The following is a 9,065-nucleotide window of genomic DNA, read 5'->3' as shown; positions in this document are numbered from 1 at the left end:
GAACAAGAGTGGACCTGTTACGGAGCCTTGAGACTACCCGAGGCGATATTCACTCATAGATCGGGGGACGAGCGATTACAATGATTGTAAGTGATTTCAAGAAATTTCAAGAGATTTCAAAGTGACTGCTATATAAAGTGGTTTGCGATCTCAACAAATGAATACATATGCGATTTCACGCGATTACAGCGCTTTCAATACGATTAGGACTCGTTTTAAGACAAAGGGATGGGAGCTCCAAGACCTGTGTAGAAGACCGTGTGCATGGTGAAAACCGCCAAGACCGAGATCAGAATACACCTTAGCCTCCGTTTTATTTTCGTAATAAATTTTCACCTCGTTCTATGTAAGTGTTTCGATAATTGGCTCAACCGTGTTCGGGTCCCGTAATCAGGGTGATCGCGTTACATATCTCGGTTCCTACGAACCAATTTAAAAATTCGAGGGACGTATACCAATCTAGAGTATAAATACGCGTATAACATAGCATGAACAATTTTTACTGTATAGTTGGCGGAGAATCCATGCAGAGCATTGAAGCCTCGTAACAAGTATCCTGAAAATTTGTCACGATATAACTGTGTAAAACCCATTCCAGCGATGATGACTTATATGTCAACTTCCGTGGGTGTCCGATAATGCGGTAGTCTAACCGTAACCGAGGAAAAGTCATAAACGTAACAACAACAAGAATGTGTGGGGAAACATTGCAGCTGTTATTTCCTTTACATGACTAATCACCACACTCTTATGACTAACGGCGGGGCAACAGCACGGAGTTGTTACGGTACAGGATTTGACCGGAGGATTCAACCAGCGTCTAGAAAATTCCACGTATATAATCCGCCAACCCCTCAATGATCCTTAGAAATTGGCATTTAACATGTAAATGGCAATTTTCATTCAACATTTTATTACGTTTTGATTTCAAGCAATTTTCAAAGCGACTGCATTCCAAAGTGGTTTGCGATTTCAACAAGTGAATACTTCCTTGGTTCTGCCAGTTAGGTAAGAGAAGATAAAATTCAGGACCTCGTGCGAAAATCCAAAAATCCGAAGCTTGACGAGTAATCGATGGTACGCGACGGTATCAAACGCCTTACTAATATCGAATAACACCAGTTTATCAAAATGACGCTAATTAATTTCACAATTGAGATCATCACATACACGAAGCAAGGCCGTTGCGTGCTAAAGAAAGAGAGAGAGGGTAGAGTGCATCAACTAATTTTCTGTTACATATGTTATGCTCCAGATATACGACATCGATTTACACCGCAACCGATGTCATTGGTTCCACAACTCTTGAAATTTGATATTTTTCGAAGATACCTACATTTGCGTGACTGTGGAAATACGTAGCTTATGTTCGGACGCAACCACACAAAAATGGAATCAAAAAATGAAGTGTAATGACTGACGAAGATAATGCCTCTCTTCTACCCTCTTTCCTTCTCGTAATTTGGGAACGATCCATAGGCGGGATACGATGCAATACAGTGCATACAACAATTGTAAATGCAGAGAAGTATTCTTTTTCTGTAAAACATAAGTTACTATTTAATCAAGGCATAAGATACAAAAACAACGAAAGTAACAGCGATAATAATAAAATACAAATTTTAAATCGGATTCTTCATCACTATACTAGGTACTAAGAAATTTCTGTAAATCTGTCATATTATGTCCACTGTATATGTATATATATATACACACATGTGATACTTAACAAAACCTCAGTTTAAGGATGTAAACGCGTGAGTGATGAACTGGTGAAAAAATATCAGAGATACGTGAGAACTTAATTATTTAAATCACAATAGTAGCGAATTTTAATCTACAGTGTGAAATGGCAAGTAGCCCTGTACCTTTGTAACCCACAACCGTCCTGCAGTATACGGTTCTTCGTTTTACCTGAGAATCTCCGTACATTGTATATTCGATCATTCCGGAAGATCAAGATCACTGTAGCTGTCGTCCGCCTTCAACCTCAATGTCTATAATTTTAGCAACATATACGTCATGAAGATACATAATTAATAACGATCAAGCTCGTGCAAATTTAAATACAACACGTCGCCGAAGAAAATGCAAGTCACTTACCATACCATTTGCCTTCCCGATTCGTGTCTTCTTTGGTCTAGTGAAGAAACCAACCTGAAACATTTTTGATTTCACTTGAATTTTATTGATTATTCCTACTGAAGCCGAGTGCGAAGCACACATGATTCGATTTCAATTAAACGCTGAACACAAGCGAAGTAACGTTTTCAGACACGAAATTTGAAGAAAAAGAAAATCTAATCTAGACAGAGTACGAAATTTCGAGATTCAGGAATGCAATTTACACCTAAATATTGTTTGGGAACTTGGCGGCTCTGATGGAAGAAATTCGAATTTCTTCGACATCTCAAATATCTGATCGTGAATGATAACGATGAATTTCCGCACGTGACTACGGCTGGCCACACTATATTCTGAACAACTTACTTTCAACAAAACGATGATCAGAAGTACCAGTATCAAAAGACCAAGGCATAACGAAACTGGTAAAACCCAACCCGCCAATTTCTGAGTCTTCGGCAACTGGTAGAGTATCGTAGACGCTTTAGCTTCCACAAAGCTGTTGGGTTGTAAGTAAAAACAACGGGCAATTTAAAGTTGGACTGGTGAACGAGACATTGTACAATAGATGAACATAAAATATGGTCAACTCACCGCGAACTATTCATCGTGACTAATGATGTCGGTTTAAGGATTAGTGCTCGCGCGTCGGTGCTGAAGTTTACAAGAAAGAAACTCTCGTCCGCTGAAAAACGTGAAATCTAAGAGTAGTACTAACAGAGAATGCCATTTCCGTCGCAGAAAAACTAATATCTATCAATATTCATTGACAATGGCTTACATGTGAATAATGGTTGTACGTCAAACATCATATCCAAGATCGAATTTTCTGCGTCTCCAGACGTTTTTGATATGTTGAAATCACACATTACTGTGTGGCACGTTATGCCCGCTGTTGAACAATTGACATAAATCGTTCGATCGGTGCCTTGACCGTCAACGCTCGTCTTTCCCTCCACAAGCGTTCCATTTTTTCTCTCTCCATGGTGTATTTCTTCTTCATCTTTTGCATCGACTTCTGGCTCTTCCACCTTTTCCTCCACGCTCAGCTCAGGAGCTCCGCGAGTCTTCGTCAGCCGCAGAGAATGTAATAGGTTTGGCAGAATGGTTTTCTTATATGTTACAGTGTCGACGATCAAGCATTCGTGCATGTTTCCAGAACTATCCAGCTGTTTGAACAACACGGGATATATTCAAAACTGGACATCCGTTACTATTTACGGTCTACGCTCCGTTTCTCAGAAACCGTGATTAATCGTTCGTTATTTTAATACGCAGTTCAGCTGATTTCTGTATTATATTGATAAAATATTTCAGTGACAAGATGTATCTTATAACTACGAAATTTACCTCTGGAAGGTGAATGTCAACAATGGAAACGTTTTTCTCTGTAATGGCGACGGGTACGTCGACCGCAAAGTGTACTTTCGGTAGTGACGATGGTCCTATTTTTATAAGTTGGTAGGTGTGCCGAATAGAAAGCTTCGAATTATTCCCTTTCTTTTCATATTTGTGGTTTTGTTCGTTTGCCACCCTGCAATAAATGTGCAAACGAATTAATCGATCAACGACTCACGTGGGCCATTTTTTCAAAATAGTCTCAGAACTCGAATGCCGATGCAAAATTCATCATAAATATCTATAATTAATGTCGCATAGTAACACGCGCCAAGGTACGCAGTGTTCTCTTACCCCATCAGCGTTATGTGAGCTCTGTTTTCGAGTCGCAAATAGAAAACACTTTCATTTTGGCCGTGATTGACGCTCAATGTTTTCGGAGTAATGGTAAAAGGCAAAATCGTTCCTCCAGCCGAGCTTGCGATTCCCTCCATATCGAGATCGACGGCCAATGATTTCTGCAACATTTCAAGTCAATTTATAGACACGCGAGTGTCGAATAACACTTCATTAACGGCTTAGAGGTCCTAAGATCACGCGATATAACACGATTGCGAGTGTATTCGTACTGACGATTGGCAAAGACAATTATCACGTGATATGTCTAACATGCATGCTTCATAAACTCGACTCACCGGATCCCCTTTGGAAAGAGGGTTGCCGACGTCACATTCCAGAATTACGCAATTTCTCTCTTTAGTTTCCAAGCAAGATGGTATACCTTTCCGAAGACCAACTCCCGGTGGCATTTTGATCGTGATATTCGTTCGAAACGCTGGCTCTCCGTTGTTCGTTACTAGGATATCAATACTTACGTCTCCCGATCCCACAGCCCATTGATCATTGTTGCTGCAATTATGTGTAATTCCATTTGTTATTCCTGGTTCAAAGAATTCTGACAATTTGGCCCCACGTAAGAAATTCGTAGAACAAGGCAATGGGAAGGGCATTCAAGAATTCAATCATTTGAAACGCAATCATTTACCTAACACCTGTAGCAAACCAGCTGATTGATAAATTTGAGTTGCACACTTTGCCGACTTTACATCCGGTATTGAAAGGTATCAACAATTCCGTTTCCTCCAGAAAATGCCCTTTGTTCGGAACAGGGCAATTTGAGCAGAATTTATCTCCCTGTTTACCTGAAGTTAGACCCACAATTCGTGATATTGAATGCATACAAATAAGAATAAATTTGAATCGTCTGAGGCGATAAATACATAATGAAATTACTTTTCTTGCCGATGCTGAACCTTCCGCGAATGACGATTGGTTCGACAAAATTTTTAAATCCCCCCTGAAAGAAAGATATTTTTCAAACAAATGAAAATATTTTTCAATAATCAGAAAAGCCGGACTATGACATTTTTTTCAGTTATTTGTTTACATGCACTACATTCGTAATATCAGTATATCTTCTGTACCGTACCCTGAGATGAAGCGTTTTGTTGACGCAGGAGATCTCATCACGCGTGAACGGTGCTGTAAACAACTTCGTAGTTTCGTCGTTTTCAATACGCATGTATTCTTCATCCGCTGCGATCTCGACCCTGAACACTGGACAGACGTATAATAACACAAGATGTAAACATCAAAGGGCGAATCATTGCCATCGATTACCTTGAAATTCCGGTGCCTTCTTTCCCTGATACTCGGTACAGATGCCGATGACAAAACTGCGAGCCGATCTCTCCAATATAGGTGTATAGGAGACAAGTTGAGGTGTCACCTTTACAACAGGTTTACCCCGCAATACAACAGCGTGGCCAGATTTGTACGCACCAACTGCCAAATCGGGATATCTGGAGGCCAATTCGATTTACGTTGCGTCAGAGAAAGGCGAATATATAACAGTATAATCCACGACTTATTGTTAGTTGTACAAGTCCATACGAGGCGAGGCAGTTAACAACTTTACCCATTCTTATCGACGTCGACAGGAATCGCAAGCGAGAATCCGAAACCCTGGATGAGAGGAGAGCTTTTAAAGTCCAAAGGTGCGATTCGTTGGGTTATCGGAGTAAATCCTCCTTTAGTCCCGAACTCAGGCTGACCGTAAAAGACGTAAACGGTACCGGACGCCTCCCACGGAGCACCAACCACCAAATCTACGGGAGATGGTGAATTTAATTGAATTTTCGGAATGGTTCAGTAGTCCCTTGTTTCGAAAAAAAAAAAATGTCCATTCGCAGAATATTCACCTGCGTGACCGTCATTGTCCAGATCACCGGCGGCCAGGGTGTAACCGAACTGTCCGTATTCTGCTGTACCCTGGAGCATCAGACCTTCCCTAAAGACGCCCTGCGATGCACGTAAGAAGATATGAAGTTTGAAAAACCATTCAATTAACGATACGAAGATATGAGGGAGAAGAGCACAAGTGTTGAATGATTGTAGCGGATATCTGGAAAGAACTGCGCAGGACACTATTGCGTAAGGTCAATGATACGGAGAGACACGTGTTTACACAAAATGGAGCCGAAGACGAAGAAGATATCGACGATGCCGAAGGTGAGATCGAAAGGCGGTCAATCGTATACCTTATTGTTGCCGTAATATGTGTAGACCCGACCGTAGTCGACCTCGCCCCAATGAGGCGCACCTACGGCAATGTCATCCAAACCGTCGTTGTCAAAATCCCCGGTGGTCAAACTCGCGCCAAAGTACTCGCCCAATACGGAACCGTCGATTTTTGTTTCCCACGCAGTACCCGGCAAGTAAACTACGACCTTTGAGTGACGGACATGGTTCAAATTGTATTGTACTGACAAGAAATTATATTTATTTCACAACTTCTTCGTCCGCTAGAATGATGTAAATTTATAAAATCACAACGCACCTGGCCCTTAAAATTCCACGTTGGCGTTCCAGCAGCAAAGACCAACTCTTGGGAACGGAAAAAATATCCCGAGGTGACAGAGTAGCCTGGAAATATCACGTCGGCAATGCTCGATTTAATTTCATTCGAATAACAAATGATGGCAAGTTTACAAGATAGCCCGCGTCTATAATTACCAAGATTGGCACCTATTGCGGCATTCGATAATGCCTCGTCAAAATCGCCAGCACCGAGACCGGGATATACTCTGGTCTCCGTTTTATTTTCGTGATGAATATCGACCTTGTTCAATCTAGGTCTCCCAATAATTAGCTCGACGGTGTTCAGTTCCTGTAATCAGAAGGATCCACATTACAAATCTGGTTCCCTATGTGCACACCGGGGCAGCGGTTCTGAGGCGGTTAATCTTTCGACCAAGTCAGTTACGTTGGCACTACCGATTCAGCCTGCAGTGCTACTGTCGGCTGGCCGGTACTATTAGCCGACGGTAAATTAGTCGTCTCAAAAACTCTGCCTCCGTGTGTACCAATTTAAAAACTGGAGAGACGTACACCTCTCAAGAGTATAAATGTGCGTATAATATAACACGAACCTTTTTCGCAGCATAGTTGATGGAGAATCCATATAGAGCATTGATATTGGGGTCTTGTGACAAGTATTCTGAAAATTAATCACAACCGTATGTGTATCAACCGTGAAAAAGTTAGACCAGCGATATCTTATTGAAAATTTTCATGTGGTAAATCGTAAAATGTTTTGTAAGAATTCAGCATGTTGTTTATTACGTGAAAATTTTCAGTAGGATAATCACTATTATGTATAGATATGTGGACGTCCAAATTTGTCCGATGTTACGATGTTATGACCGCATTAAACGAAAGAAACTGAAACACAATAACAAAGAAAATAAGCAAGTCAATAATGGCATCTGTTATTTTTTGTTTATCACTGATCACTGCACTCATATCACTCACCGCCAGGTAATAACACGGAGTTATCGCGGTAAAGGGTGTCGCCGATGGCATCAGGCAGGTTGTAGCAAATTCCACGCATATCGTCCAGCAGCCCCGCAGCCATGCTTCGATTGAACCTGTCAATCGCAGTATATTCGAATGACGTGCGTGGAGCGCAGACCTAAGAATCACAACGACTATAATGGATTTGGTTGAATCACCACTTCATACGATCGGCGAGTATACTACATACACACAAATAGAATGTTGCCAAAGAAAGTGAATTCTATCCGGTGAAACTCAAAATATCGACCAGTAACCACAATTAGTTATCGTAGGTCGCATCGACACTGTATTTAATTACCGTAAGATCAGAGTTCTCTCGAGTCGCGAGACTTGCTCCAAGCCACCCGACGGTCCCAAATCGTGTAATTTTCAAATTTTTAAAACCCTGTACTCTAATTTCTTCTGAAATGGAGGCCTGGTCGAGCTCCAGTCTTCGGCAGGAGTTGCTACGTGTTTCGTTCACATTGACGGAGCACCGGTACAAGGCACCCTCACCTTTATTGTATTTCGGAGCACCAATGAAGATGCTGCGGTTGAAAAAGGAATCGGTAATTCAAACGTATACGGATCGCGAATTAGCGTTTTTTCTTGTCTATCCTATCTGGCACACTGATAGTGATAGGACGTACTTACCTGGCCGAGACAGCAGAGTATTGACCAGATCGGAGGGCGACGGTGTATCCGAAATATCCATTTCCTCCAGGTTCCCGATCTTCGTAGATGATAGGGTGACTCGTGTCCACGTTGTAGGAAAAAGCAAGAAGCGGCGATAGGGTGAGGAAGAGTATCAAAGCAACGAACATTGTGCACCAGGGAAAATATCAAGTCTGGAACGCGGTTGATAATGAACAAAAACCGTTGAAGAACTGAAAATGTTCCGCAACTCGCAAGACTCCGCGATGAGAATGAGATTGCGTCTCAGTCAGTCTGATGACGAGATGACAGTCGATAAAAAGTGAAAAGGCCGACTGAACTTGCCTCGTCGTCGAATCGTCATACATCCGGACAGAGGAAACGGATTGATTAGATTAAAATAAAATACTGATAATGGAAGACAAAGCGAAGATGCAACTGCAGAGACAGCGGATGAATATCTGTTAGTTCATTTTCTTCAACCTTTTCATGCATACATTTTTTGCTTACATGCAATTCACTTGAAATATTGCATACATCTGTTTGTGGGGTCGCTGATTATGAATCTGAACTCGAAATTCGATAATTCAAAATGGCGATTTAAATATTGCCAACGTAAATTCAAAGTTATTTTATTTTGATAAAACTTAATTATGTTAGATGGTTTTTGGGGTCACTGATTACAAATGTAAACTCGAAATTCGAAAATTCAAAATGGCAGATCCAATATGATGGATAAATAATATGAAAAAATTTGAAAATATTCTCCAACATTTTTTGATGTGTATTGAGTTTGTGTAAAAATTGGCACTTGGATTTTCACGATTGATCAACAGAAAATGCTTATTTTCGTGGAAAGTACGAATTTCGACCATATGTTTACATGTACTATTTTTGCAATAAATAAACAATTAATATTTTCTTTTTTAAACTTATAAATATTTCGAGGACCACGTGGAACAAAAAAACTTGATAGTTGTTACAAAAAAAGTAGTTCAATAAATGAAAAGCTGCGAAAAAAGTGGGATGCTGAGCGTCGCAGCGTGAATTAA

At 40.8% G+C, this 9,065-nt stretch overlaps 1 protein-coding gene and 1 long non-coding RNA gene across 4 annotated transcripts; one reads left to right on the top strand and one right to left on the bottom strand.

Moving 5' to 3' along the window:
• Positions 1–1,560: 1,560 nt before the first annotated feature.
• LOC124219805 (integrin alpha-8) lies at positions 1,561–8,307 on the bottom strand. 2 transcript variants are annotated; one of them, XM_046627947.2, is made up of 21 exons: positions 8,014–8,307; positions 7,679–7,907; positions 7,336–7,495; positions 6,954–7,021; positions 6,538–6,691; positions 6,362–6,447; positions 6,063–6,251; positions 5,724–5,823; positions 5,441–5,630; positions 5,143–5,324; positions 4,952–5,079; positions 4,756–4,819; positions 4,508–4,664; positions 4,158–4,371; positions 3,817–3,980; positions 3,475–3,658; positions 2,906–3,293; positions 2,719–2,809; positions 2,491–2,623; positions 2,104–2,157; positions 1,561–1,997 (listed from the first exon to the last, which is right to left on the bottom strand). In XM_046627947.2, exons 1-21 carry the CDS (start codon positions 8,181–8,183, stop codon positions 1,944–1,946), a joined length of 3,159 nt encoding a protein of 1,052 aa, XP_046483903.1. In that variant the 5' UTR covers positions 8,184–8,307; the 3' UTR covers positions 1,561–1,943. The 2 variants fall into 2 exon arrangements, with proteins under 2 accessions (XP_046483903.1, XP_046483905.1); XM_046627949.2 differs by lacking the exon at positions 6,063–6,251 and having other exon boundaries at positions 8,014–8,306.
• LOC124219814 (uncharacterized) lies at positions 5,174–8,988 on the top strand. Of its 2 annotated transcripts, none has more exons than XR_011177317.1 (2): positions 5,174–5,642; positions 5,746–8,988. It is a non-coding gene; the product is annotated as an uncharacterized lncRNA (long non-coding RNA). The 2 variants fall into 2 exon arrangements; XR_011177318.1 differs by having other exon boundaries at positions 5,715–8,988.
• Positions 8,989–9,065: the final 77 nt, after the last annotated feature.

Source organism: Neodiprion pinetum, chromosome 5 (assembly GCF_021155775.2).
Source record: "Neodiprion pinetum isolate iyNeoPine1 chromosome 5, iyNeoPine1.2, whole genome shotgun sequence".
NCBI classification, from domain to species: domain Eukaryota; kingdom Metazoa; phylum Arthropoda; class Insecta; order Hymenoptera; family Diprionidae; genus Neodiprion; species Neodiprion pinetum.
Note: the sequence above shows the minus strand (reverse complement) of the source record. Positions and strands in the feature narration are given on the sequence as shown.

What these genes read in the sequence shown, in the direction of transcription:
- LOC124219805 (XM_046627947.2), bottom strand. Translation starts at nt 8,183, where the DNA reads ATGTTCGTTGCTTTGATACTCTTCCTCACCCTATCGCCGCTTCTTGCT. An exon ending in CGTACAACCATTATTCACAT is followed by an intron (nt 2,810 to 2,905) that starts GTAAGCCATTGT and finishes CACGTTTTTCAG; the next exon opens with CGGACGAGAGTTTCTTTCTT. An exon ending in TCGGGAAGGCAAATGGTATG is followed by an intron (nt 1,998 to 2,103) that starts GTAAGTGACTTG and finishes CTAAAATTATAG; the next exon opens with ACATTGAGGTTGAAGGCGGA.